At 41.4% G+C, this 27,434-nt stretch overlaps 1 protein-coding gene across 1 annotated transcript; it reads left to right on the top strand.

The window, feature by feature from the left end:
* Positions 1-736: 736 nt before the first annotated feature.
* On the top strand, positions 737-27,282 carry SLC5A8 (solute carrier family 5 member 8). Its single transcript, XM_079304873.1, has 15 exons — positions 737-1,295; positions 3,359-3,424; positions 7,256-7,307; positions 8,854-8,921; positions 9,770-9,924; positions 11,393-11,533; positions 15,482-15,611; positions 17,103-17,191; positions 18,495-18,607; positions 19,934-20,001; positions 20,301-20,387; positions 21,156-21,349; positions 22,499-22,602; positions 24,290-24,375; positions 25,872-27,282. The coding sequence occupies exons 1-15, from the start codon at positions 963-965 to the stop codon at positions 26,004-26,006; spliced, it is 1,821 nt and encodes a 606-aa protein (XP_079160999.1). The 5' UTR covers positions 737-962; the 3' UTR covers positions 26,007-27,282.
* The last annotated feature ends 152 nt before the right edge of the window (positions 27,283-27,434 follow it).

Genomic DNA, 27,434 nt, shown 5'->3' with positions numbered 1-27,434 from the left:
GTGCATCTCCAGCACTTGACATGCATGACCTTGAAATCCCATAGGTGTTTTTAATGTATTCCTCTCTGGGTAAGGTGAGTGAAGCTCCATTTGTGATATTTATTTCTGTGCACTTTGACTCTTGAACCTGTGACTAGTTGAAGACTGTTAGTAAAACTTCTGTGAGAACAGTGCAGGTAGTAGGGTTTCCCTGTTGCACACGTGCGGTGTTAGCAACTTGCCTCGGTAAATCTGATTCAGTGACTTTCCTTCCAGATTGCACAACTCATGGAAACGTATATATTAAATGATATATGTACGTCCGCCCTTTGGGGTGATGGTGGAATATGTTATCAAGCGAGGGTAGGTTCCCCATCCTCTCGTGTGAAATGTCTTTCCTCCAAAAGCTCTGGCCGCGAGCCAGGTTTGCGGCGCGACCGCGTTCAGGCGGGGCTGTGCCCTAGCGCCATCCCGCAGCCCGGAGGCGCGGGGCGGGCTGCCCTGGCCCGGGATCGCCGCCCCTTCCCGCTCCGCGGGGGCGCCCAGCGCCGCGGGGAGGAGCGGGCCCGGGGCTCTATAAGGCCCGCCCGGCGTCCCGGCTGCGGCACTCGCGCAGCGGCACCCGGCGCAGCCCGCTCCGCTCCCGGGACACCCGGCGGGGACACCGCACCTATCCCGGCGGGGACACCGCACCGCTCCGCTCCCGGGACACCCGGCGGCAGACACCGCACCTGTCCCGGCAGGGGACACCGCACGGCATCACAGTGCTCCGCGCCTGTCCCACCTGCGCACACCGCATCGAACCTTTTTGCTTCTGTCTCGCTGCTGTCACCGTACCTGCCCCAACCCCGGCGGGGGGCACCTTCCCCGTTCCCATCTGCTTCCTCCTGCTTATGCACCCCGTGCCAGCCCTGCGGAGGCAGCAGCAGCCCCTCTGATTTTGGGGGAGATCCTTGGTTCCGAGGGTGAGTTGCTCCGGTAGAATGGCGCAATTCACCGTGTGGGACTATGTGGTCTTTGCGGCCATGCTGCTCATCTCAGCCATCATTGGCATCTACTACGCCTTCGCGGGAGGCACGCAGAAGACATCAAAGGACTTCCTCATGGCTGGCCGCAGCATGAGTGCCCTCCCGGTGGCACTGTCCCTCACCGCCAGCTTCATGTCAGCCGTCACCGTGCTGGGCACTCCTGCTGAGATCTATCGCTATGGTGCCGTCTTCTGCATCTTTGCCATCACCTATGCCCTGGTGGTGCTGTGCAGTGCTGAGATCTTCCTGCCTGTCTTCTACAAGCTGGGCATTACCAGCACCTATGAGGTAAAGTGGAGTGGAAAGAATCTCTCCCCAGCTCCTAAAAACTGGCGAGCTTCTCATGCCTACTTTCAGATGTCTTCCCTCCACCTTCTCTTCCCCCAAATTCCCTGCACTCTGGGCTGTCCTATGTCACCACACTCCTGAGAGCAGTCTGCAACCCTCTCTGTTCACAAGTCTGCCCACACTGTCTCTGCAGACAAGTGATGCTCAACCCTGCTGCCTTAACTCAGGAACTGTGTCATACCAGATTTGTTTCCTCATGCCAGATACTCAGTTCAGTAGGTGGATTAATACTAGTGCAGCTTGGATGGTGACATGTCATTAATCATCTGTAATTAATATATTAAAACCAGAGCACAAAAGCATCTACTACAGGAGCCAGAGTTATCACATCATGCTCCCTCCAGATTGGTTCCTAAGCTTAGATGCTACCACAAAAGTCCCCCTTTGGCAGAGTATATATTAGTGCTGTTCCTAGAGATTTGAAGACATTCCTTGTCACCTGAGGCTGTTTACGCTACTGAATGTCTTCTCCATCAAGACTATACAAGGAGGTCAGCAAGTGCTCTGTGTCTCTGAAAGTTTTCTTACTTCCACCAAAATAAGGCTGAGCTGGTCGTCAGCCAGCGTGCAAGTTAAAGCTGTAGCCATCAGCACAGAGATGGCTGGGGTAGTGGGATAATCACAGGTCAAGTCTGACAGGGGTGGGGAAGCATCTGGTCAGTGCTTTCGTCTGATTCAGAATGTCCATGCAAACCTGTTTATCTTCCTGCATGGAGATAAAGCAGATTTGGAAGCAAACTGCTCATTTTGCAGAGAACTTTGGAAAAGGAGCATCGGTGCAGGTGAAAGTCCTTGACTGGCTACTTTGGTCTTTAGCATTTTATTACACTGAACAGAGGCATTGCAGCACTGGAGGCTGAAAACAAGATTTCTGTTGGTACATATAGATAAGAATTCACCAACAGGAATCTCTGGTGTCTTCCAGTGTATTTTAGTCTACTAATCTTTGGACTGTCATGATGATACTTAAATAGGGGTCTTTTAAGTAAAGGCATATGATCATTACTGGAAACTCACTGATTATCTTGGTGTTGAATCAGTAATGCACCTATAAAAGATATATCTTCTATCTGTGGACAGAGTTCAGATTTTTAACAACTGTTTGTGTCTGTCCAGGGATTCAAAACTGCTTCCTTGTGTGGATGTGCTCACAGATCACATTTTGAATGCCCAGTTCATGAGCGAGCCCTTTGAGGTGCTTCAGTATTTATCTGTGTTGATTGAACAGATTTGTCAGGGAAATAAGATTTCTTTTGTACAACCACACACCAAGAGGGTTTTTAGGGCAGATGGTTGTAAGAAATCTGCTCTACAGCATGACAGACTCATTTAGAGGTTGTGCTATTCCAGGCTTGATAGAAAAGTGAGGGTTCCCTTTTCACAAAAAGCTAAAAGTTGACTTACCAGTAGGAAAGCAGGCTGTCTTGGGCAGTGCAGAAGGTGAGGTTAACATGGGGACAAGCTGCTGACCACTGAAAATCTTTTGTCCTCTCTTGCAGCAGTTCATATGGTCACACACAATGCCAGAGTTTCCAAACTGACTAAGATGTAGGAATAGTCACAATATTTTCTTTTTCTCTCTGATTTCACAAAACTAGTAGGTTCTACTTTTTGGCTGCTAAAAATTTGAAACTTTTATGTTTCCCTCTGCAGAGTCAAGAATTGGACTTGATGATTCTTGTGAATCTTTGTCCCTTTCAAATCAGCATATTTAGAGATTCTGTGAAAATATGTCCTAGTCTTTTCTGTAGACTCCCTTGTATAGTGACTGACTTATGCCTACTTCACTTGTTTGTATGTTATTACCCAATGGTGAGATCTGTAAAGAAATACAAAACCAAGTTGAAAAAGATACCAAGTAAGGGGACTCTAGGAGTTTTTGCCATTCATGAAAATGTAAAAACTGCACTCAGCTCTTTCTGTATTGCTCATCACTTCATTCTAGTCCTATCAATAGTGCCAAATTTCAATATAAGCTTTTGTTTTTTTCTTCTTTTTTGCAGTATTTAGAGCTTCGATTTAATAAATATCTACGCCTCTGTGGAACGATCCTTTTCATAATACAAACGGCAAGTAAACTTCAAAGCTGTTCTGTGGTCCTCAGGGCCACTGAAATTATTTGGTTGAGTGTAACTGGCTGTTTTCTCAGAGCAGCTGAGGAGGTTACCATAGTGGCTGGGTGGCTGGGAGCAAGAGAAACAAAACTCTTTCTGCTCCACAACCTGAGGTCTCTGCCTCTTGGGTCTCTGTGGGCACTGCTGAATGCCCAGAGCAGTCACTTGACATCAGCACCATGCCAAGAGACAGTGACCCTTCACTACAGGATAGAAGTGTGAAGAGCAGTGATTCACTCATCTGCTGGAGAAACCCACAGTGAGTTCAAAATGTAAATGTGTGCCAATTGTCTCCAGCAGCAGTTTTCATCCTCTGGGGTCAGGATTCTCAGAGTCTGACTGATTCTCAAGGGTCAGTGAGAGGTGACAAAACAGACTGTCAGGAGCTGTCATTTCCTTACTGCACCACCACCACTGGAAAGTCCTTAGGTGTCTGCAAACTGAGAAGTAGAAGATTACTGCTCTGGGCAATGTTAAACTAAAGCCATCTCTGAAATTACTGTTGGTGCAGTTTGCTGTATCTCACCCTTTTAAAGAGTCAGAATGGTACCACAATTTTTAAATGTCAGTGAGCATATGTCAAATGCACCAGAACAAAAATGTTTTCTTTTCACAATTTTGAAGTGGACTTTTGGGTTAATTTAAAGTAAGAATGACTATGCAGTCAAAAGCTTTTTAAGTTACATACTTGTTTTTTGTCCATTTTTGTATATTTTCAGGCACACCAGAAATTACAGGGAAATCACACTTGCAATATGGTTCCCAGTGCAGTGCTCATTACTTATTTGAGCACTACTGCTTAGCTGGTTTTTACAGATACACAAGCTCATGGAAAAAGTAGAGTGCTGGCAACTGTGAAACTTGACACTGTTTCACCAGCATATATGATGACATTACAGTTGCATAAACTGGAAGAGCTAAACATAATCTTTGCTTGCAAAGACAAGAAAAATAATTCTGTGCAACTTAATTATGTGCTCAAGGAAATTAATCAAAGATCTATATGTGGCTTTCTCTGCCAAGGACTTACAGTTTAACCGGAATAAATTAAATACTAGTGAGGAAAGAAAACCTCTCAAGATTTTAATGGTGCAATTTTAACTCTTCTGTAAATATTCATACTTAAAAGAAGGTAAGGAAAAGGATATATAATAATACAACCAAAAAAACCCTACTGAAGAAGTGGAAAGATTGTATCAGTCCTATTTAAATTGACACAAAAATGTGATAATAGTTGCAACAAATTTTAATTTCTGATCGTTCAAAGCTTCTGGTGCTTATTCATTGTGTGTGAGAAAGCCACAAGTTCTCATGCTGAATCCCTTGAATTAACAGGGTTGAAGGGGTATGAGTTTGACTGATGGGCTATTAGAAGGAAAAAGAATTAACTTGATGATTGCATCCAAAGCATTTCATCAATAGATAAATATTCAGATGGAAATCAGTAATGAGTGCTGTATGTACTGGAACCAATACTATTTAACACCTTCATTAATGGCATAGATAGTGAGAATGAGGTCACCCTCAGCAGGTTTGTGCATGAACCATGCTCAGTGGTGCAGCTGATTCACTAAAGGGAAAGGACACCACCCAGAGGGACTTTGACAGACTTGAGGAGTGGCATCATAAAGTTCAACAAACCTATGTGCAAGGTCCTGCACATGGATTGGAGTAATCACAAATATCAGTATAGACTGAAGGATGCAGCCTTGGGGGCAGCCTTGCACAGGAGAATATGGAGATACTGGTGGATGAAAAAATTGACATGAGCCAGAAAATCTGGTCACAGCCCAGAAAGCCAGTTTTGTCCTTCACCCAAAGAAGCATGGTCTGCAGGTTAAGGGAGGCCATTCTCCCTGTCTACTCCACTCTTGTGTGACCCCACCTGAAGTACTACATCTAGCTGTGGGGTCCCTAGAACAAGAAAGACATGGATCTCATGGAGAGGGTCCAGAGGATGACAACAAAAATGGTCTCAGGGGTGGAACACCTCTCCTGTGAAGAAAGGATGAAAAAGTTGGGATTAATTGTTAAACTTTGAGAAGGCTGTGGGGAGCTGTGGGAGACCTTATTGCAGCCTTTCAAAGGGGGATTATGAGAAAGGTGGAGAGAGACTTTTTAACCAAGACTGTAGTGACAGGACAAGGGATAATAGTTTTAAACTGAAGGAAGATAGATTTTGAGTGAATATAAAGAAGAATGTATTTGCAACAAGGATTGTGGGATACCGGACCAGGTAGCCTGGAGAAGAAGTGCAATGGCCCATCCCAGGAAGTGTTCAAAGTCAGGCTGGATGGGGCTCAGAGCCCCAGTTTGATCTAGAAGAAGGTATGCCTGTCCATGGCAGGAGCATTGGACTAGATGTTCTTTAAAGGACCCTTCCAGCACAAGCCATTCTATGATTCTGTGTTTCAGCAGCACGTGCTGACAGTATGTCACCACTGTATGGACAGCAAGTCAAACATTAACTGGACTAGACAGGTGTCAGGAGCTGCCTAGGAAGTGATGTTGGTAGTTCTGAGAAGATATTCACCAGGGGTTAGTCAGGACTGGCAGCTTTCTTGAAATTAAAGCTACATATAAACATTTAGAGAGGGCTCAAGGCTCTGAGAGAAACAAGCATGCACACACAGGAGCAGGGAGTTGCCCAAAGGTAGGAATAACTATTTCCCCAATGGCCCCCCCATCCTTTCTGGGATATGCTTGTAGCAGGTGTGCAGCAGTGGGTCAGGGCCATTAGGTTGGGCTGGGAGATGCAGCTTTTCCATATCAATTTCCTCATAGAGCTAGGGAACTGCTCGCTCCCATTACCTCTTGGCTCTGTCCCCAGCGTGGCTGCTGGCCATGTGATAGAGCTCCACCTCGGGGACTGGCTTTGATCTGCTCAAAAGCCATGGCAAGTAATTCAGTGGTTAGCAATTCTGCTCTGGTTTGCCACCTGTGCCTAGGGTGGACACTTGCAGGAAGGGCAGAAGCTGGCTGGATCCTGGATGACATCTGATTCTGCTGTTTTTCCATGCCCAAATCCCATCTCTGTAAATCAGAAAGTCAGAAGAGTCCAGCCATGGGAATCTGATGCACGTCAGCTCACAACCTATTGGTGGTCCAGATACTTTGAATCAAAACCACTGTCCTTCACAGAAGTCATCAGCACGTTGGAAGCTGTATATTCCTAACCCATGTCACAGCTGAACTTGTGGCACTAATAACAGTGCTAAAAAAGCAAACAGGATTTAAAACCATATGCAAAGAAATTGAGGGTGTCAGTGTATGAATCCCATTGTGCCCACAAAGGTAGATGGGATTTGTCTGTGTCTTTACTGTGGTTGAAAATATAATCACATATGGCTTAGTTTTACAGGCTGAAGGTTGCAATTCTTGTAATGCTATCTGTAATGACTAACTAATGTCGTATTTTCTGTTCTTACTCATGTGAATTATAGCTGCATACTGAAAGGCATATTGATCTCAAGACTGAGAAACTTCCTTTTGCTCTTATTTCCTTTACAGTTTCAAAGGAATAGAATAAGTTAATGATAAAAGCCAGGAGAAAATGAAGATAGATTTTACATTTAAGAGTCTCTGGTATTTTTTTAAGGACACTAGGCTGTGAGACTGCAGAGCTTAATAGCCTTAGACATTTGTCTTCTAACAGGAATTATTTGTCAACAGTTATGGATTTAGGAAATGTAGAGTACATGTGCGATTGAAAAGAAATCATCTCAGAAAGTTATCACCTTTCCAGGAGTTTACATTTATTTTGATTTTTTTTTTCCCTTGCTCTAGACTTTATACACCGGTATTGTCATTTATGCTCCAGCTTTAGCACTAAATCAAGGTAAGATGAGTATATTGCATCTGTTCTTCTGCTGGTATAATTTCTTCTACATATAGTATTGGTATGATGTATTTTATTTTTATTGTTTTTTTTTTTTTTTTTTTTTTTTTTTTGGTAATGCAACACCTGAAAATATAGCTCAGGGCTTGACTGTGAAGTTTTTTAATGGGAACTCTGTAATCCTAGTCCTTTAATCCCTGCCTGTAAGAAATTACTGAAGAGGTTTGTGGGAATACTGGCTCTGATTTACTCTACCTCTGATGCAATACCTGTAGATAAGGGCTTACTCAGAAAATTTTAGAAGACTTAAGTAAATTTTGAAGGCAATGCAGGCACTAAAGACATTTAATTCCTCCAGTTAAGTGCTATTCTACAAGACGAGAGCAAGGCAAAAGTTCTGTAAATATGATTTTGGGCTGCCTGGAACTTTTTAATTTGGTCCGTCCTTTTTCCAGGAAAAGCAAATCAACAGCAAAGAGATTGTTAATTTAAGATGTTTATTGTGATATCTACAAAGTTAAATATTTCCATTTTCTTCTTCACAATGACTCTTTGATTTGAAAATGAGGCACATTCATTTCTCAAAGGGCAAAAGCTTTTCTATGGAGCCAAATTAAATTTTTAATCTGAGACTATTAATTTGTTCATTTGGCAAGAGAAGGGAATAACGAAATGTAAATAAAAAAAGAATCATTTTATCTAGAATCAAGTCACAGTTTTTTCTGGCTATTGAATGGGTTTTTTTTGCCCTGTTTATTGAACAAAAAGGAAGAAAAATCCCAACACTCTCTGTACTGATTTCCTCCTGTGTGTAAATCCCACAGGTTTTGTGTCTTTTGATATTTATATTTGCCTTGCAAATACATGCTAAATACAAGCTATGATTCAGCTGGCTCCGAATTAGAATAACTTATGTTTTTCACTAGTTTTACTTCAGTGTTTCTCATTAGCCTGAGCTCTCTTCCAGGGAGCCCCTGATGCCCTGCCTGGCAGCAGGTGAGCATGCCAAGCTGGGGCAGTGACAGCCTGTATGCCAGCCACAGCACCGTGTTGTATAGCAGAAACATATGATACTTAAGAGAAGGAAGAAGAAAAGAAAGGCTTTTACTCTGATGCACTTCTTCCAGACAATGCTTGAACAACCTTTTCTCTGTGGAAAGCCCCAGTGCTGTTTGCTTGCTTAAATCCCTGCCTAAGGGCTTGGTAGCAGCTACACAGGTGTTTCAAGGAAGGATATGTATTTTAAAACCTTCCTGAGTTGGGACATATTGGATGTGTTGTTTGGCAGCATTCACATTAAAGGCAAATAGCTTCCTAGATCCTGAAATAAATCTCCACTTTTTAGCAGTTTCCAAATCTGTAACAACTGTTTCAGTTTTAGCACTGGTTATGGTGAATCCCATGGTTTAGACACACTAATCTTTTCATTACCATTTATGCCTCCTACTTTTGCATTTCATTTATTCCTAGCTTTTTCCAGTAATTGACCTTCAGTGTTTTGTCCCCAGTGCTTCTTTCTCACTGGTGCTGTTTCCCTCTCTTCCAGTCACTGGCTTTGACTTGTGGGGTGCAGTGGTGGCGACTGGCGTGGTCTGCACTTTCTACTGCACACTGGTATGTGGACCCTTCAGTTGAAAAAGCCTTCCTTTCACCACTCACATAAAATATGGAATTTATTAAAAAGTAGCCTAATAATCAGGTTACTCCACGGAATTACATTTTACAGGGTAGCCACAGGACCATATTCAACCTCTCTGAATGCATAGGCAGCCACTATGCAACTGAAATCTTTTTTGTTATGATACACTCAAACTTCTGTTGTTGCTGAAAGAAGAGCAAAAAAGGTAGATTTTCTTTCCCTAGAAATCCTCCCATGATTTTTCTTCTGATCTAGTAGGGTTTTGCTGTGTAATTTGTCAAATACCTCAGTGCAACTGTAAGAGTCTTGTGTATTATTGAATAGAGCAACTGAAAATAGCCTGCCACATGAACAGATTGGTCATTAATTTAGTGTTAATTGCCCTAGTGTCTCAAATTTATGAAATGGAACCTCAGTGACAAATTTATTTCCATATGGTAGATTAAATAATGTTTATTTTTACTCAGGTGAATGGTATACCTTCTGGAGTTAGTGGTACTGTATGTAAGTAAGATGAGCACTGTCTGAAAATTTATCTTTTGATACAAACTTCTGAAACAGGTTATGTGATGAAGGAAATACTGGATCAAACTATGTGTATGGGCCAAAATAAATTCCCATGCACTTCAAAAAAGGGCCAGGATGTCATGAACAGCTTCCAGAATACAACTCCTAAAGACATTAGTACAGAATTAGTTCCACTAAAGATGAAATTCATCTATTACCCACAATACAGATGGCAATGTTTCTGTTAGTTGAATGTGAGTGCCAAGCAGGAGTGCTGATGCCTTGTTGTACCTGATACATGCTGTTCCTCTTGCAGGGTGGTCTGAAGGCAGTGGTGTGGACAGATGTTTTCCAGGTTGGAATCATGGTTGCTGGATTTTCATCTGTGATCATACGAGCTGTGGTGGTTCAGGAGGGAATTGGACGCATTGTAAATGATTCCTACCATGGAGGAAGATTAAACTTCTGGGAGTGAGTTTGTACTTGCAGAAGATGTGCCTCTCTATTCCTACCAACAGAGCTCATGTGACTAACTGTGAAATCAAACTGCTACTGAAGGAGGAGGAAGGCAGAAGTTGTGACCCAGTTTCTGTGTATTTTTAAACAAGCTTACCTAGTTTGAGGGATATTTTTTTAAGTTTCACACCATGCAAAATCCTGGAAAGGAAAAAAACCTTTCTATTTTGCCAAGTAGGTGTTTTAAGGATATATTTGGGATTCCTCTGAAAGAGAATGGTAAATAGGAGAGCACATTTGTTTCTATAATTACAATTTGCAAACAGCTGATTTGGCATTTCAATGACTGGGCCAAAACAAATGAGAAAATAATAGTTTTAGCCTAATCTGAAAAAGGGAAAAGCTTTTCTTTTCCCTGAAACAAAAAATAAAAGCAATTTAAATAGTATTTAAGCCTCCATTACTGTAAGTAATCATAGCCTAAAAATATAACTTTACAAGTTCAAGAATATTCAATCTGACAATGCTGAATCAAAGACTGTTTCAAGTAAAAATGTTATTGTACCCTTGATGAATACAAGATTCTTCTGAGAACCTTCATCCAGTGCTATTAATGAAAGTTTAGTATTTATATATATATTATATATAACACATACTGTGATTTGTCCTATGTCTATCAGTTCACAATATTAATCAGGTTGTCCTGTAAAATTCTTCAAGAGATTATTCAGTAAGTAATTAATCTATGGGTTCTTTTTTTGGTCTTATGAACAGTAATTTATTTCAATCTGTTTGGCTCATTTGCAGTAGTTGCACTGCATTGATTTTTCTCCCAGTCAGAGTTCAGAGATGGAAAAAGAAAAGGAATAAAGGATGTAGCATGTGAAATTACTACAATGTTCACCGAGACAAATATAATTTATTGCTATATTAAAGTTTGATTTTAAAATAATAATTGTTCATGGCCACCTAAAATTTGCTATTTACTTAGAGCTAAACCAGCAAAATGTTTTATAGAGGCTCTGTCCACAAAGGCTGGAATTGTAAACACACCTTTATACTGGTGTTAGACTGATGTCCCTCTAGATAAGCAGGCACATTACACTTTTTACTGCAGCATCATTTCATCACAACCATCACAGGCATGATACAACTTTACATAAGACTGTAGTTTATAGGCAAATAAAGCTCTCCAGCTTCACCTTTGGACAGTTTAAAGTGTTTCATTGGCTCAGGATATCAGCTCTGAGTTTTAAAATTTGCTTTGCTTTTCTAACATGAAGTTAGAGTAACTTAATGTTCAAAATCTGGCCAAATTTAGAAATTTTGTATTAGAACAAGCATGGAGGAATTATTTCTTCTAAGCATTCAGGTCTTTGCATTAAGAAGAGAAGAATTTATAAGAATTCATAAGATTATAAGAATTTCTATTAAGAAGACTTCCATGTTCTGAATTTGTTTTCTCTCTTTCCTCTTGTTGTAGCTTTGATCCCAATCCTTTGCAAAGGCACACCTTCTGGACAATTGTTATAGGTGGGACTTTCACGTGGACAAGTATATATGGGGTTAACCAGTCTCAGGTCCAGAGATACATCGCATGCAAAAGCAGATTCCATGCAAAATTGTAAGTCTGTCTGCAGTAACTGTCTGAATTTAGCAGAATTTAGTGGCTGTTCTTTATAAGAGAGATTTTCTTAAAAGGAATGTGGGGGTATTTTGTCTGTATAAATCACGTTTATAAAGGCTGGCAACTTTTGCCTTCTGTTTTGTGGACCAGGTAGAAGAAATTTGGCACAGTAAGTACTGGCATATTAATTACATGTGAGTGCTGTAACATTGAATTTTGAATGTTTCACAGTGCCAGTATTCTCATATAGAAATAGCTGCATTAAGTTTATGTGCAATCTAAAGACAAAATATAGTACTTACACTGAAGTAATATCAAGACAGTATCTTGAATTGCTGCTCTGGTAAACCTAAATAATTGTGTGGGCATTTTGCAAAAGTAAAGACTAACAAAAATTTTCCTCAGCAATGAATATAGGTATGAGGAAATCCAGAAATGACTTATTCAGTGATAAAATTGCTGAGTAATCATGTATTTTGTGTTCATAATAATCATGACCTTTTTTTTAAGGAATTAAGTGTGGAAACTGGCAGAGGGTTATATTTTCCTTGAATGTAAACATTTCTGAGTAGCCTTTACTCTAGAATAGAGTATATTTACTTGCTCTAGTATCTTTTTCTTTAGTATCATTCCATTAGTTCACAGCTCAGGGTTTAAGAATTACTAGTGATCTCATGAAGTTCATTTATACAAGAAATACAGAAGCACACATCATAACTATAGTCTCTATACATTTTATCATTCTATGGTACAGTGACATACAGAGGAAAGGCTTTATGAAGGCTTTCACTTCATGAAGTTATCAAAATGCCCACAAAATCATGCACCATTTTCAACTGAATATTTTGCTTATATCAGTAAAGAAAATCTGCTTTTCAGCCATTTGTGCTGCAGACAGGAGTGAACTGATGCTCGTTATCTCCAGAGCTGCCTGCCACATCACCAGCATACCAGATTGCTTTGGCATGTGGCTGGGTTCTGGGTTCTCAGCACTGCAGAGGCAGGAGGCACATCCCACATCTCCCTGGAATGACTGTGTGTAGAACAGACACACACATTGTGCCAGATCTGTGTGCCAGCCAGGCTGTTCTTCCCAGCCCCTGCTCCACTTAGGGCTGTACCCCTTCCTTGTGCCCTCCCTACCCTCTTTGAGAGCAGAGACATCTCCAGAGTGTCTCAGAAGCAGAGTGTGACCAAAGGGCATCTGACACCCTGGCAGCCTCAGGGTAGGTTTTCTGAGCTGTTGCAGCAGCTTTGGCCAGGGCTGGAAGCTATCTGGCTCTGTAAGGGCTTGGATGGAATTTAGGCTCTCATATTAATGATTGCAGAGCCTTAATCAGTAGAGCCCTGTCCTGCTGGCATGGGTGGTTGGAATCTGTGGCATCTTGCTTGTGCCTCACTTGTGCAAGATATTTTCTCTGCATGGAGAAATCATTTTGCATAATAGTTGCATCTTGTCACAACTAGAAACACTGCTATTTTGTGGTGACTATCTAATTCATATTCCAATGTAATTAAACACATGTGGCAGGTAATGTTGTTGGTCTGTCCCTCTTATTGTTATTTAATCTGTACACAGAAGTGCAAAATGTCATTAGGTCAAAGTAATAGGGTTTTTTACCTACATGCCATTTACTGTAAGGCTTTTTAGGAGGCAGCACAGTAACATATCAGAGCTCAGAAAATAATTCCTTCACAGATCCCAGCTTGCAGGTTTTGGGAAGGCCTTTAACAGTGGCCCAAGAGCAGGAATTTTCTCAGGCTTTGGGAAAGGATTTCACCCCATTCAAGGAGCATCAGTAGGTAGGAGCACATTCTGTCATCTTCTAACAATGGCTAGGTAAATTGAACATAATTGAATAATGTCTTATCTGAATTATAAGAGGCACTCAGAGCAGGAGAGCTACACTGTCAGAAAAATATGGGCTACTAACACATTTTTCTCTACTTTCTTTCAAGGTCATCAGCTGGCATATTTCAGTGCTAGATTCTTAGAGCCAGACTGAAACAAACAATTAAAAATAAACTTTTTGCAGTCAAAATGCCTACTTTACCCAAACTCCACCCCATGTTACTCACACAGAATTAATGGAAACACCTCCCTTCAAAAGTGCTGCAATTATTATTCTCCTGTGCTTAGTCATAGGGTGTATCATGATGGGATGTAAATTAGAAGGAAAAAACCAGCTCTCTGTCAAACACTGACACAGTTTACAAACAAGAATTGCTTAAAAACAAGACAATTTATTTTGCTTCTATGTGTTTCTCTTCACTTTCTAATCTTCACTGCACACGCTAGGCTAATTCTTCTATTACATCTGTTTAAAAGAGTTGGATTGATTTTACTCATTGGTTAAGTTTTGTGCTAAATCAGTTTCTGGATGTTGTATAGCAACAGAGATTATGGAACAGTTTCATCTAAGTGGATGCAAGACATCCAATCAATATGTAAACATCTATGAATAGAGGACTGCTTCATTTATACTAAATTAGTTTAGAGAGAAATGTAAAGTGCTGTTGGTTCTGTGTTTAGACCACCCCTAATTGCAAATACAAGGCAAAAATGTGGAACTTTCACTACTATGCACAAATCAGCTTTTATTTATATATGTCTTTTCTAAGAGTTTGCATTGTGCTTGCCAATATTGTATGAAACTGATAGTTCAATTAGTTAATCTACATTATGGCTTTCTGAAAATGTTCAATTCAATGTCTAACAAAGCTTGTAAAGTTAGGTTTACTTCCTCATTCTTCCTGCTGGTTCTCTACAGAAGTACAAAGTCAGTTTCCCCTTTCTTGGGAATTTTCCCCCTTTCTTGGGAATTGAAAGCACTAAAAGGCCTCCTGAAGTATTGCAGGCATGGATATGTTTGCACAGAAACCAAATGTCCTCCCAGAAGAGTTCTTACCAATTGGCACAGGTCCAGGGTATGTGATCTGTCAGGAAGTTAAATCACTGTCAGTGATACACAGATAACCAGGAGGCACCTGCTGGAAAGGAACGCTGTTTTTCAAGGCCTTGCTCCCCGTGGGCATGTTTGCTTGAAATGACCACTGTAAGCAAAAAGAACTTTGTGACTCTGGAGATGCCAAGTGGTTTGTGACCCAGGAGACATCAAGAGCTTAGAAATATTTGAGAAAATCAGAGACTTAGATGGAAAGCAAAAGCCCTCACTGAGCAAGGTGAACAAAGTGTTTTTCACTGCCTGTTGTGTGGCATAGGCAGCATTATTGCCTGATGAAAACACATTTCTGGTCTCACCATTATCTGAAGTTGAAGCATCAGGACATGGAGAAGTGATGGAGTTTCTGAATGATACCAGACTCCAGCTGTTTAGTTACTAAAGGGGAAGCCCTGGGCTTGTTGAGAATCCCTGCTCTATGGAAGTGGAAGCCAGAGGCAACTCCAGACCAGGTCCCAGGCTCCAGTTTCTCATTGCTGCTTCCCACAGACCATCTCAGAAAGAATGGGAGATTTGTAGCTTTACAAGCACAACTCCAGCATTGTGTAACCATGATATTACAGCTCCAGAGAAAAAGGAGTGCTGGTGCTGACTATAAGGTACCCCATGCTTGGATCTGGGGCACCCCGCCTTACAAATCTGCTTGGGGTTTGTCAAGGGGTGTGGCATGGGGAAGGAGCATCCTCTGGGCTGCTGCTTGCAATGCACACCTAGCACACATGATGAAATATGGGGATTGCTGTAGCACTCCCATCATCTCCATTGTCAGGGGACAAGTGCTCAGACTGTGACACCAAAACCAGAAGTCATTTGTATGTTTAGAAATGTGATGTCACTCCAGGTGAGGTGCTGGGACTCACATGGTGAGTCCCTTACCAGCAAGCATTCTCTGACCAGGGGGTCACCTCGGTGCTCCTTGCTTGGCAGGGTCTATTGTGAGATGTTCAGTTCTAACATGGTGTTTCCATGTGTGTTGGTGCAGGTCCCTCTACATCAACCTGGTGGGGCTCTGGGCAATCCTGGTCTGTGCCACACTGTGTGGGCTGGCCCTCTACTCCATCTACAAAGACTGTGACCCATGGATGAACAACGAGGTGTCAGCACTCGACCAGGTAGGGCTCCATTTCAGGGAAGGTGAGAGAAGGGTATCCTTCCTCTGCAGCCATAATAACCTGACAAAGGCAGTTCAAGGGTCAGGGGGTTGGAAACAGTGACATGCTGGAAGTCTGTGTCAGGCTGACACCACAGAGTGAGGGAATAACCTGAAGAAAGCAGCAGACCCATCCTTGGCACTGTTCAGTTCCTGCATTCCTCAGCTATCCTGGAGCTGCAAGCCCCTCAGCACTTGGTAAGGTGGGCAGCAGGCAGAGCTGCAATGTGGAGAGTGCTCAGTCCACCCACCTCTGCAAATGTGTGGGTTTTTCACCCAAAAGGGGTTCAGGAGTGCCAGCATTGCATGAAACTGATTTCAAGAGAAGAGAGGAAAAGAGAGCAGCAATGCCCTTGTGAGTGACTGTGGGTCCTCATGAGCTCTTTGTATTATCCAATCTAAATTCCACTGGGCTGACTAAGGCAAAATCCTTTTCAGATTCAAAACATACTTGTGCCCAAAGCACACACCTGGATGAGTGCTATCAGCAGGCAGTTCTTTGTTAGTGATGGTGAATCCTTCCATCCTTTGGAGGAGAGATGGGCAATCAAACTGTGCTGCGGGGAAATCACCTCACCACTGATGATGATCTCTCCCTAAAAAGACCTTGAACAGAAGATTTACCTGAGGAACCAGAGTTCTGGCAGCCTATAGACTGGCCAGAGTCAGGGCCCTAGGAAATAAAATAAGTTTAATTTGTATTTCTAAGCCTAGGATAATCACAAGTTCTGGATAATGGTCCAATGGACAGTAGCTGGAAAGCCAGGAGAAGAGCACATACAATGGAGCACCTGAGGCAGGATCACTTGGTCTTTAAGGGTAGAATAAAATAAGAGCCAAGGAAGAAACTGAAAGGAAATTAAGTTGTTCCTATCAGTGAAATTAATTTGGTAGAAACTAAAAGCAAGATACTAAAAATACCAACTTGTCTGTGGAAAGAAAAAAGGTTCAGAGGAAGAAAATCTTCAAATTCCTGTCTCTTTCCAGCACTCAGATCTTGCAAAAGTCAAAAAAATGGCACGCAGTTTCCAGTAAGGAAATTGATCTTAATACCAAGTGAGATCAGTACCAATATCTGAGGTTATTGGACTGTATATAAACCCCTTTTTGTGGAGTCAACAGCAGAAAAAGCATCTGTGTCACCCAGCCCCCCTAAGAGAGTGATGTACAGTACAGACTACCTGCTGCCCAGCCCTAGCTTCCTCTACAATTGTCACTGGAAACTGAGGTCCTGATGGCACCCCAGCTAGGTGGTCTCAACAGACTGTAGCTCTAGTGGATATTTTAGTATTGATCTTCTCTGTAAAAAAAATCAATGAATAGAGCAAGATAGGACATTAAAAATTAGAACAGCTGGAGAGAATGGCAGTGAGAGGACTGTAAAAAAACCAATACAGTGATAAAATGAAAAATTAGGGCAAGATGGTAATACTTCTTAATCTGAATTTTTCAGCTAATGCCATACCTAGTGCTGGATATCATGCGTGATTTTCCAGGAGTGCCTGGGCTTTTTGTGGCTAGTGCCTACAGTGGGACACTAAGGTAATTTAATAGTCTGGGAACTACTACCTATTTCCCCCCTTTTTTTTTTGTTGGAGCTAAATTTGTGTTTTCACTATATCTTTTGTACTTTTTTCTTTGTCTAGCTAATTTCTATTCTTTAAAAAAATCGCTATGACCTCTTGATGATGCAGCTTGAAAATCCATAGTTTCCAGTATTTGGGCCCTATGACTCAAAGGTGTTTGGAGTTCCCTACAAACAACATGAGGAAACAGCTAGCCACATGTCATGTAAAACACTAACAAATCCTTCTCTGTGCTTTTAAAGCCCCTCTGCTATAGGGAGTTTTGAGTATTATAGATGGGTGGCTACACCAAATAGCTACAGGAAATTGGGGAAATTTCCTATTGCTCATTTGTAATTTTCCTGTTTCAAATCTGCATAACTTCAAAGTCATCCACCTTTACTTACACCTGATCTTTAGAGACTTCTTTTCCAGAGTTCCTGGGCTTCCAGTTGTCTTGATTGAATCCCATGAAACAACAAACTGTAGAATGTAGATTTGTACTGTAGAATGCAGATTGATACCCTTCAATCCCACACTGGGGAGCGTTTTGTTCAGCTTTCCCAAGGAGTATCTTTAAGAAATATTGTCTCTCTCATTGAAGGCTCTGTACAATAGCAAGCAGACAGAAATTAAGAAACTTACTAATGTAACACCAGAGTAATTTTTTGTTAAAATTCTGAATACTTGTAGCTACAAAAATAGAGGGAACAGACAAAGTATTTATTTCACATGCTAGAATATTTGTTTCACATGCCAAGAGCAAGATACACACAGAGAAAGTATCACCTGGTCTGTGCCATAGGAGTGCTGGCTTTTCTGATCCCACAGGGAACCTACAGTGGTTTGGACTAGATGAATAATTCTTAGGTGACCATAATTAGTTTATCTGAATCCTCTTCTGAGAGTGCATTAAAAGCAAACAGTGATATGAGAATTTTACTTTCCCAGGTATATACTGTAGATCATTTGTGAAGGTATCAGTATACCAGTAGTGTTTACAGCCTAGCTATATGTAATAGATATTTCTATTCAGTTTTCCAGGCCCATTTTCATCAGTATGTGCCTTGACTTCACCAAGGATAATTACTTTAAACAATTTTTCGAAGCTGCTAATTGCATTCTCTGGAATAATAAGTTATTTAAACCTATGCAGCACTTATATTAGTCTTCTGACACTGTTCTAGACAGTGGCAGCTTCTCTGTGCCAGTAACCTACATGTTATCTATGATTTCAGTTTCTAAGATATAAAAAATTGTATAAATCTTGCCTTCTGTAGTACGGTGTCCTCCAGCATCAATGCTCTGGCTGCTGTGACTGTTGAAGACCTCATTAAGCCCTACTTCAAATCTCTGTCTGAAAGGAAGCTGTCATGGATTTCCATGGGGATGAGTATGTCTGGAAAACATTATTTTCTGCTTTTGCTTTACAAAATGAAGGTTTAATTCAGATCTTGCTTATGATGGTGTATGTCAGGAGTAAGTAATTCACACCAGTGGGACTATGTTGCTGCAACAAGGGGAAGACAAGATCAGCTGTGTAGGTTTACACAACAGGGGACAAGTGAGTTTAAGAAAAACAGGAAACCATCTTGTTTGGTCTTTACTAGGGAAAGATGCTTTGCATCTGTGTTCAGTATTGATTCGCATTTCTAAAAATCCAAATATCTCTGACTTAAACACCTGCTATTTTTCTTTCATTTGTCAAAAATGATAAGCAAAGGAAGCTGTTTGTAACTATTTTTTAAATTGATATGCAAGCAATAGCATTGTGTCCCAAAAGTATTCCAGAGAGCAGGAAATTTCACATTTTCTCTGCTACACTCTCAGACTGTCACTCTGTTTAGCTCCTCTGCTTAATGTAACTCAAAGAGAATCAGAACTAGACTGAGCAGATGGTTTGAATCTGTGAAGTGCAATTGCCATGTCTGCAACTTGCACTGTCTGTGACCAGCTGCAGGTGTAGCCCAAGAAAGTGTTTGTAATAAGAATGAAAATACCTCAGTTCCAACGTGGTGTCATAGCCCACACTAGGCAGCACAGCAGACTGGTGGGAGGGTATCAAGTATTAAATAATTTCACCTGACAGAAGTGTTCTTAAACATTGCAAACAATGCTTATGCCAGAATTGTTGTTTGTGGCCTCATGAGTTACCTGACACATCACAGGGAATAGTGAGATTAAACTTTGCTAGAGCAGTGAAACTCATCAGGGGTGGAGGTGGAAAAAAACAAGGAAGCCAGTGTTACAGCTCCTGGAAAGAGGCACTGTATCCTGGTGACCTGGGATGTTCCCTGTCACTGTGCCAGCTCTCAGGGTTCTGCCAGCATTTACTCTTTTGCTTCCTAGACTTTAGACTGAGAAGTGAAAATCATTCCTTCAAAATGAGGACAATGACACAGGAGATTAGCTGAGAAATATGAACAAGAAGTGGGTTATTGCCACTATGACTAATCATTATGGCTGACATTTATTATCTAATCTCTAGTAATACCCAGAAAGAGGATTTTGTCAAGTTTCCATGATCTGTTCTTAATGTAAACAGAAACCTGACCTTTTGACCAATTCAAGCTCTCTTAGAAAAACTCCAGAAGTTGGCACATTTATCTGGGAGATGTTAGGGCCATGCTGGGTTAGACAGAAACTTTTCCATTAGTGATTTTCAAACACTGGCAGATTTATACATTGGTCTGCCTACCTTGTTCTCTTTCACACACAGGCTTGTTTTATGGTGGAGTCTGCATTGCTATGGCTGCAGTGGCATCTCTTCTGGGAGCCTTGTTGCAGGTAGGTGTGTCAGACAGCTTTTTCATGCCCATGTTGAATGACCCAGAATAAATTATGTAAGAAAATAATTGCTGAATATCATTATGAGATTAGTTTTTATTCTTTATTGGGTACTGGTGTGAATCCACCCATGGCTCAGCCTGTGTTTTAAGTATCCATGACATCAAATCCTAGCAGCTGAGTACACAACCACTTAAAAAATTCTCATAATTTCTTTCTGAACATCTTCTCCTCATGTCAGTTTGGAGGCTTTGCCTTCCTTGCACAGCACCTGATAGCAGACTTTCTTCCTTCCTCAGGCAGCACTCAGCATTTTTGGCATGGTTGGTGGCCCCCTTTTAGGACTGTTTGCCCTGGGAATCCTCTGCTCCTTTGCAAATGGAATTGTAAGTAGAAATTTAAAGACCTGTTCATCCAAGATTTGTTGATAATTGTGGTCATCTCCTTCCCCCTCTCCCACCAATAAGTTGATGTTGGGCACCGAGGGAGATGTCTTTGGTACTTTCTGTGAGGACATTTCCCCTTGCTCCCTTCCTTCCTTATCCCAAGGAAATGAAAAATGGAGCTGTACAGGAACTTGAATTTCCATCCCATGAAGAGATTTACACATCTAGATGAGGGAAAATAATCTGAATAAAAATGAAACTTTGACAAGGATTTCTTAAAACAACTTTTAGGAGCAGGGACAATGCATCTTGTGATGTAGCTAAACCTGGCCTGTCTTAGCAAAAGGGGGTAAGGCCAAGAAAATGGGGTCTAAGCACTTGCAGACCAAATTGGGGTATTCTTAGAGTGCTTCCATATTATAAAATTATTGTTTCCAGAGGAAAAACCTTTTCCATCAAAAAAAGGACTTTGTTAATATGGTCCATGGATTAGCCTGGTAGGCTTACTAAATAGTAATCCTTCCAGGTTTACTAATCACTGATCTTCACCTCTTTGCAGTTGCTATATATATAAAAATTAAAAAAAAAAAAATTGCTAGTTCTCAGCCAAAACCCCAACTACCTCTGATGTAGGAGAGATATTTTGCTAAAACAGGTCACATGAGAAAATTGATGTTTAGATTATCTTGACTATTTCTTACTCATCTAGTTGTTGTTTCCTTCAGGAGCACTTTTCATGTAATCCAAGTTTCACTCTTTGTTTTTCAGGGAGCATTTGTGGGTCTTGTCAGTGGCTTCGTTATTTCACTTTGGGTTGGAATTGGATCTCAGATTTATCCTCCACTTCCAGAGAGAACCAAGCCACTCTATCTCTCGACTGCAGGCTGTAATATAACTACAGGAAATTTAACATCAACAGAAATTCCACTAACGACAATTTTCAGCACACCAGGTGCAGAAAGGTATATGAGTTCATCAAGTGCAGTAACAAAGCATGTATTTTTTTTTTAAAGAAACACAAACATCTGCAGAGTATTTGGGTTACTATAACTATCCTTCTCTGGTTTATCTAGCACTCTGTTTGACACGCAGCAGTTTTCTCTGATTTTTTTTCCTATCAGACTGAAGTTTGTCTGAGTTATCCCACAAGAGAAGTCAAAGTGAATCTTTCTATTGATCTAAAAAGCTTCAGTTCAATATTTGAGTTCAAGGGCTTGGAATGCCTCACTGTGGACCACAGTTTTGAACAAAGATATCATTTATAGTTATTGGATTAACTTCTACAATCTGTCGCATGAATTACAGTAATTGGCAGTTAAAGGGCAAAATGCCAGTTAGCAGCTCTACTTACAGCAACTTGTCTGTGCAGAATAGTTCTACTCAGTATATTCAGAATGGGCAAATATAAGGGATTTCCTCTGCTCTGCTACAGCCAAATGTCATACTCTGGATGATCACAAGTAAGTTTAACACGAGTGACAACATAGGGAGCAGCAGGAACAGAAAGAAGCTGAAAAAACACATTTCTAGGGTTTCCAAATCCTTAGAACATTGTACAATCAAGAGATACCCTGACACATACCTGGGTGCCAGCATCCAGTTTCATATACCACACCTCTTGTATGAGCCCTCAAGTGTTGCTCCTGGCTGCTGGGAAGCACCTGTTGCAACAGAGTACATAATCAGGGAGAGCAGAGTAAGGTGTAAAGACAGTTGCTCTATTGTTTCTGGCTGTTCAGAACTTCATGGGGTTGATTTCTTTGTTGGGGTTTTTTGTGTCCCTTCCTTTAAATAACGTCACCCTTGCTAAAGAAATTAATCCCTCCATCCGGGTAACTGGATTGTTCAGCTGTGCACTGGGTTCACAGCAGAGACAGGACCTGCTCTGTCTCATGCATGGCCTCACTGCACTGATTAGCCTTGTCTCTTACAAGGGAACTTGTGCAAATTTTGGAACAAATTTTCAGTATGATTGCATGGAGGTTACAGACTCAAGATTACCAGGTCACTTGGTTCAGAAGTATCTCTGTATTTACACACTGTCTGGAAACAAATTTGAAGTTGTTTGGAGCAGAAAATGAGAGATTAATGGTTTTTTTGTTTTATTTCAGGCCTGCCCTGGCAGACAACTGGTATTCCTTGTCTTATCTCTACTTCAGCACACTTGGGACACTTGTCACAGTAGTTGTGGGAATAATTATCAGCCTCCTAACAGGTACTAGTTTCAGAGCTGTGATTGAATGTGTCTGACATCTCTTTCAAACTAAGATGAGCCACAGGAAGTGCCAGTAACCTATTGCAAACACTGTGTAAAGGTTACTATCCTAAATCAAATTTCCTCCCCTCAGCACTTCTGCTTCCTGGTCTTTGCCCACAGCAAAAGTTACTATAAATCTCTAAGGAGAAAGAAGTTTCAGTATATTTTTAAACCTAAGGAACAAAAAAAGAAGAAGAAAAAAGACATCTGTCTTTCCTGTTTTATTAGATGCCTGCAGGGGCTGGATGTTTTAGACTTGTCCCTGAACATGGCAACAGCTTGGAGCAAGGATATGCACCCATGCTTCTAGAGGACAAAAGCAGTTTTTACTTTGAGTGAGTTCAGAGCACTCAAGGGCTGTTGTCTGCATCCACAGAGTGCATGCTTTTCACCACATTCCTCAAGAACATGCCTAAGAGCTGCAGATCTGCATGGCTATTTTAGCTTCTTTCTCAGTTTCCCAGTACTTTTGTGCAAAGGGAAAAAGCAGCTTGCCATGGGTACAAGTGGGGAGTTCAGTACCAGCCCTTGACTTCATGACTTTTGCATGCAGGTCAGATGCAAACTACACTTGTCATTCACCTCATGCATGGCAGAAACAGCAAAAAAGCAGCTGTTCTCACAGCTTTATCCACAATCCCCAGCCAAATTTTTATAACAGCCCTCATCTTTGAGGCTGATTGATTTCAGATTTTTAGACTGATCCACAACACCTCCAGAACTATTAAACTCCAAACTCAGTAGACAAACTCACTTCCATTAACTTCCCTATGCCTTGCAACTAATAAGCACAAGTTACATTTACTTCATTTTCTAAATCTTCTCAGTTTTTAGAAGATTTGCTCCACACTTTCTTTCAAGCACATGCTCTTCCCATTGCTATAGTGGTACTTGAACCCAAATTTTGCTTTCTACCAGGTAGGGATCAGGTTACCTATAGCCTATGAAACGAAGCATGAAAACCAGGCAACTCACTAAATCCAGATGAGAAATTCTCAGTCCAAGAACAGAAGGACAAAAGAATTAACCCAGCCACAATGTCACCTGCTTCTCATGGAACAAGATTCCATTTGAGCCTCAGGTGGCAAGCAGAGCTAATTCCCTGCACCTATCTTTTGTTTCCCTCCCAAGAATAGCTAATCTTTCATGCCTTAAAAATGCCCAGATATTCCATTAAAACCCTCATCCCCCATCCTGGGGGTGCCCTTAAATAATTCACTATAAAAATTGCTGGTGAGTTTGGAGACAGGAACTTGCTGTCAGGGAGCTGAGAACTGGATCTCAGAGTTCAGGGTAGCACTTGGTGCCACAGTTCCTGGACTGGCAGAGTAGTCCCAGACATCACTGTATGTGATTCATTCTTATCTGGTGATTGCCAGATTCACCATTTTTTCCAAAATAGGAAATCTGAGGAGGATCTAGGAAACTGGGAAATAGCTAAGGCATTTCAAGACTTTGAGGGACCATTTTATATATTGAGAAGAGCAGGGTGTACATCATTGTAAAGAAATGATCCCTAAGGTCTGTGATTGCTTGCTGGCTTTTGCTGCATGACTCTGTCCTGCTTGCTTGGTGCCCATAGCTGGGGTCTAACTCATGGTTTGCATGTGTGAAGCTGGCTGAACAAAACTTGTCTGTTTTGTAGGAGGATTAAAGCAGAACACGGATCCTAAATTCCTGCTGACCAAGGAAGATTTCCTATCCAACTTCTCACGGTCTGAAACTGAGCAAGTAAGTGTAATTGTGCATCTCTGATTTAAATCAGTCTGTCCTCCTGAGGACAAAGGCAAATTAATTCCTGGCTTACGTTTTTCCAACCAGGATGAATAGCACCTGGTGTTGCCTGACTGGACTGTCTGCTTTAAGGCAGTAGCAGAGCTCAGGGCAGGTGGGAGTAAGGCAGCTGCTACAGACAAGGAAGCAGCTTTGCCACAGCGTAGCTTCAATCCATAACAGAGAAGCAACTGAGAAAAGGGACAGTGTTCTCCATGTTTTTGCTAAAATACTCTTTATCTGGCTCTGGGAAGCGGCCCCAGGGCGCACCAGGGCGCACCTTGGACTCAGCAAAGCTTCCTTAGTTTGTGACTATATGTTATTTAAGGTCTGAATTTTTTTGTAACTTTGGCTACTGTTTGAAAGAAAACATTTCTAATCAGTATATCTTTTCCCTAGCTCTCATCCTACGAAAAAAAAAAAAAAAAAGGGGAAATATTATTGGGTAATAGCATTCATTAGAAGAGAGAATACAGGGGAATTATTTTTTGAAAATAAACTACAGATCACTTTTCAACCAATATTGTCAGCTGAACATTGAAGCTCAGCTTTGTTTAGTAGTTCAGACAATAATCATACCTTGAAGATGGTCCAGCTTCAAAATGTTTTTCCCTGATACTGACAACTCTTTCTAGAATGGTCCTACTTATTTCAGCTTCTTGATAAGAGCACCTGTGAAAAAAAAGGGATATTTTACCATACTATTGTAATTCAGTTTGCCCATGTGAGTACTGGAGATCAACTATCCAGTTATTATCATTCGTTGTCTTTAATGGGTCAACTTCTTTTTCCAGTATCTGGGAATTTAATCCCTGAAGTCTTTTGAAAAAAAGCAAGACAATCCATCACCCACAGGGAAGCTAATGTCCATAGCAATACTTATTTTATGCCTGGAATCAGAAACAAGTATCTATTGCTTACATGGCTGAGAGCTAAATAACAAGTGGTTGGTATCACAAATAATGCAAAAAGTTGATGAGATTAAAAAACTAGGACTAACTAAGCAACATGAAGAGCTCAATATCTCATTCTATTTAAAAGAAATGTGGCATCAAAGCAATGATGCATGCTAATCTGCTCTTCCTGTCATAAGTGGGACAAGGAAGAAGGGGTGGGAGTCAATAGCTCAAAGACCTGGTGGTGACATATCACTAGACAAGAAAACAGCAATTAGAACTTTGCACACCCAAAACCACTTTAGACAATTTGCAGGACAAGAACATTTTGTGTGACGAGAACATTTTGCACAATTAGTACCTTATGCAATACAAAAATTTCCATGCCCCTAAAAAAATACCATCTACTGCAATGAGCATTTGTGCTCTGCCAGCAGCCAGCGTGTTTTCCTGCAAGGCACCCTGTATGTCAGGCCTGACTGCTGGCCAAAGAGAGGTCAAAGAGAGGAAGACTGTTTCTTCTGTTTCACAGCATGGCTTCTGTCTTTTGTTTTTCAGCCAGAGAAAGTGGAAGTGTTGAACTGGAAACCATTTACTGTGGCAGAGGAAGGAACTGACAACCCTGCCTTCAGCCACATTGAAATGGATGTTGCAAGTGACAAGAACAAAGTCAATGGTCTTCATACTTCATAGCTGACACAAGGCTGTGTCAGCCCGTGAGGACATGTGTAAAGCACTGCTGACATTCCTGTTCTGGGTCAGTTACCAGCTCTGCTGGGGTCATGGGCAGGCATCAGCTGAGCTTTGTGGCACTATCACCTTTGCATGACCTTGACATTAGTCAAGAAAGGAATCAGGTTTTTCTTGCACTTCCTCAATCTCTCACTCTGGTTCTTGGTGACAGAGCCTAAAGCATTGTTTCTATGTGAAATATTTGCCTGATATTCTTGAGCCTCCTGGAAAATATCTGCTTTTAATCTCATTTCACCCTCAGAGTGAATTTTTTATTTGGAAGGAGTACTGTTCACCCAGACATGGCTGTTTTCCCGGCTTGTTTTTCTTCTTTTATATTTTAAGACATTGAAAGTATGAAGAGATTAAGGTGTGGGAACTTATCAGATTGCAAGAAATAGTGTGTCTTTTTTTTTTTTTTTTTTTTTTGTATGGGAGGTATATTTGCTCCTATCTGGTTCCTCTGTAGAACTGATTCTGAGAGCATATTTATTTTACTGTTTTTGTCATTTATGTTTTTTCTAACCCACTTGATTCTTGGCTGCCTGCACCTTCTCCTCTGTGCTCACTGCTGGGAGCTGCAAGAGTGACTTTGGTGGTGTAGAGTCAAGGGTCAGTATTGTCTTTCCCTTCATGCATTATCTCCTTCTTCTCCCCTGTCTTGCCCTTGCACAGCTCGTCCTCATGAAGGAAATAATCTATTTGCACTTTTTATTCAGAGCCATAGACCAGAACCACAGTAGCCTTCTATTGCATACCCAGCTTGCAGGGCTAGGATTGCTCTTGCACTGGGCTGGGCACAATGCAGCAGAGATGTTAATAAAGGAGATTCCCTTTTGGCTGTACTGGACAAAGCTGAAGGCTGCATCTGCAGCTGCCACAGCTGTTCTCTCCAGGGCTGTGAACTGGAACCTTCTTAGCCCTTTGTGTTCTTGCAGTCCTTGTTTTCACTCTGGGTTTTCATGTTCAAGGTTGGTTCAGATCAGACAAGTGCACACTGTGTTTTGGCAGGTGTGCAGAGCCCCCCTGCACAATTCTCCAGCGTGGAGAAGGGATCACAGTGGAAGTGATGTGGTGAAGGCTTCTCCAGGGCTGCAGAGCTCATGGAATGGCATGTCCTCTGGTGGGGCTGCCAAGGTTAACAGCCCATCCATGTGAGACCATGCTCTGTGCTGGTGTTTTGGGAAGGTGAAAAACCCCCATTGCTTTCTTCTCTTGCTTGCTTTTGGACACAGTGGGGAACTCTGACCCACTGTTGTACTTCAGACTTTCACTATGGCTATACAAGAGTGTTTAAGATTCTTCCAAAGCAGCAAAATCAAGTTGGAAAATTAAAGCCATTGCAGGAAATCTGAGCTGTGAAGCTTAGAAGGCAGTCATGCCTGAGAA

This window comes from Erithacus rubecula (genome assembly GCF_903797595.1).
Source record: "Erithacus rubecula genome assembly, chromosome: 4".
Taxonomy (NCBI): domain Eukaryota; kingdom Metazoa; phylum Chordata; class Aves; order Passeriformes; family Muscicapidae; genus Erithacus; species Erithacus rubecula.
This window is presented reverse-complemented; position numbering and strand designations above follow the sequence as displayed.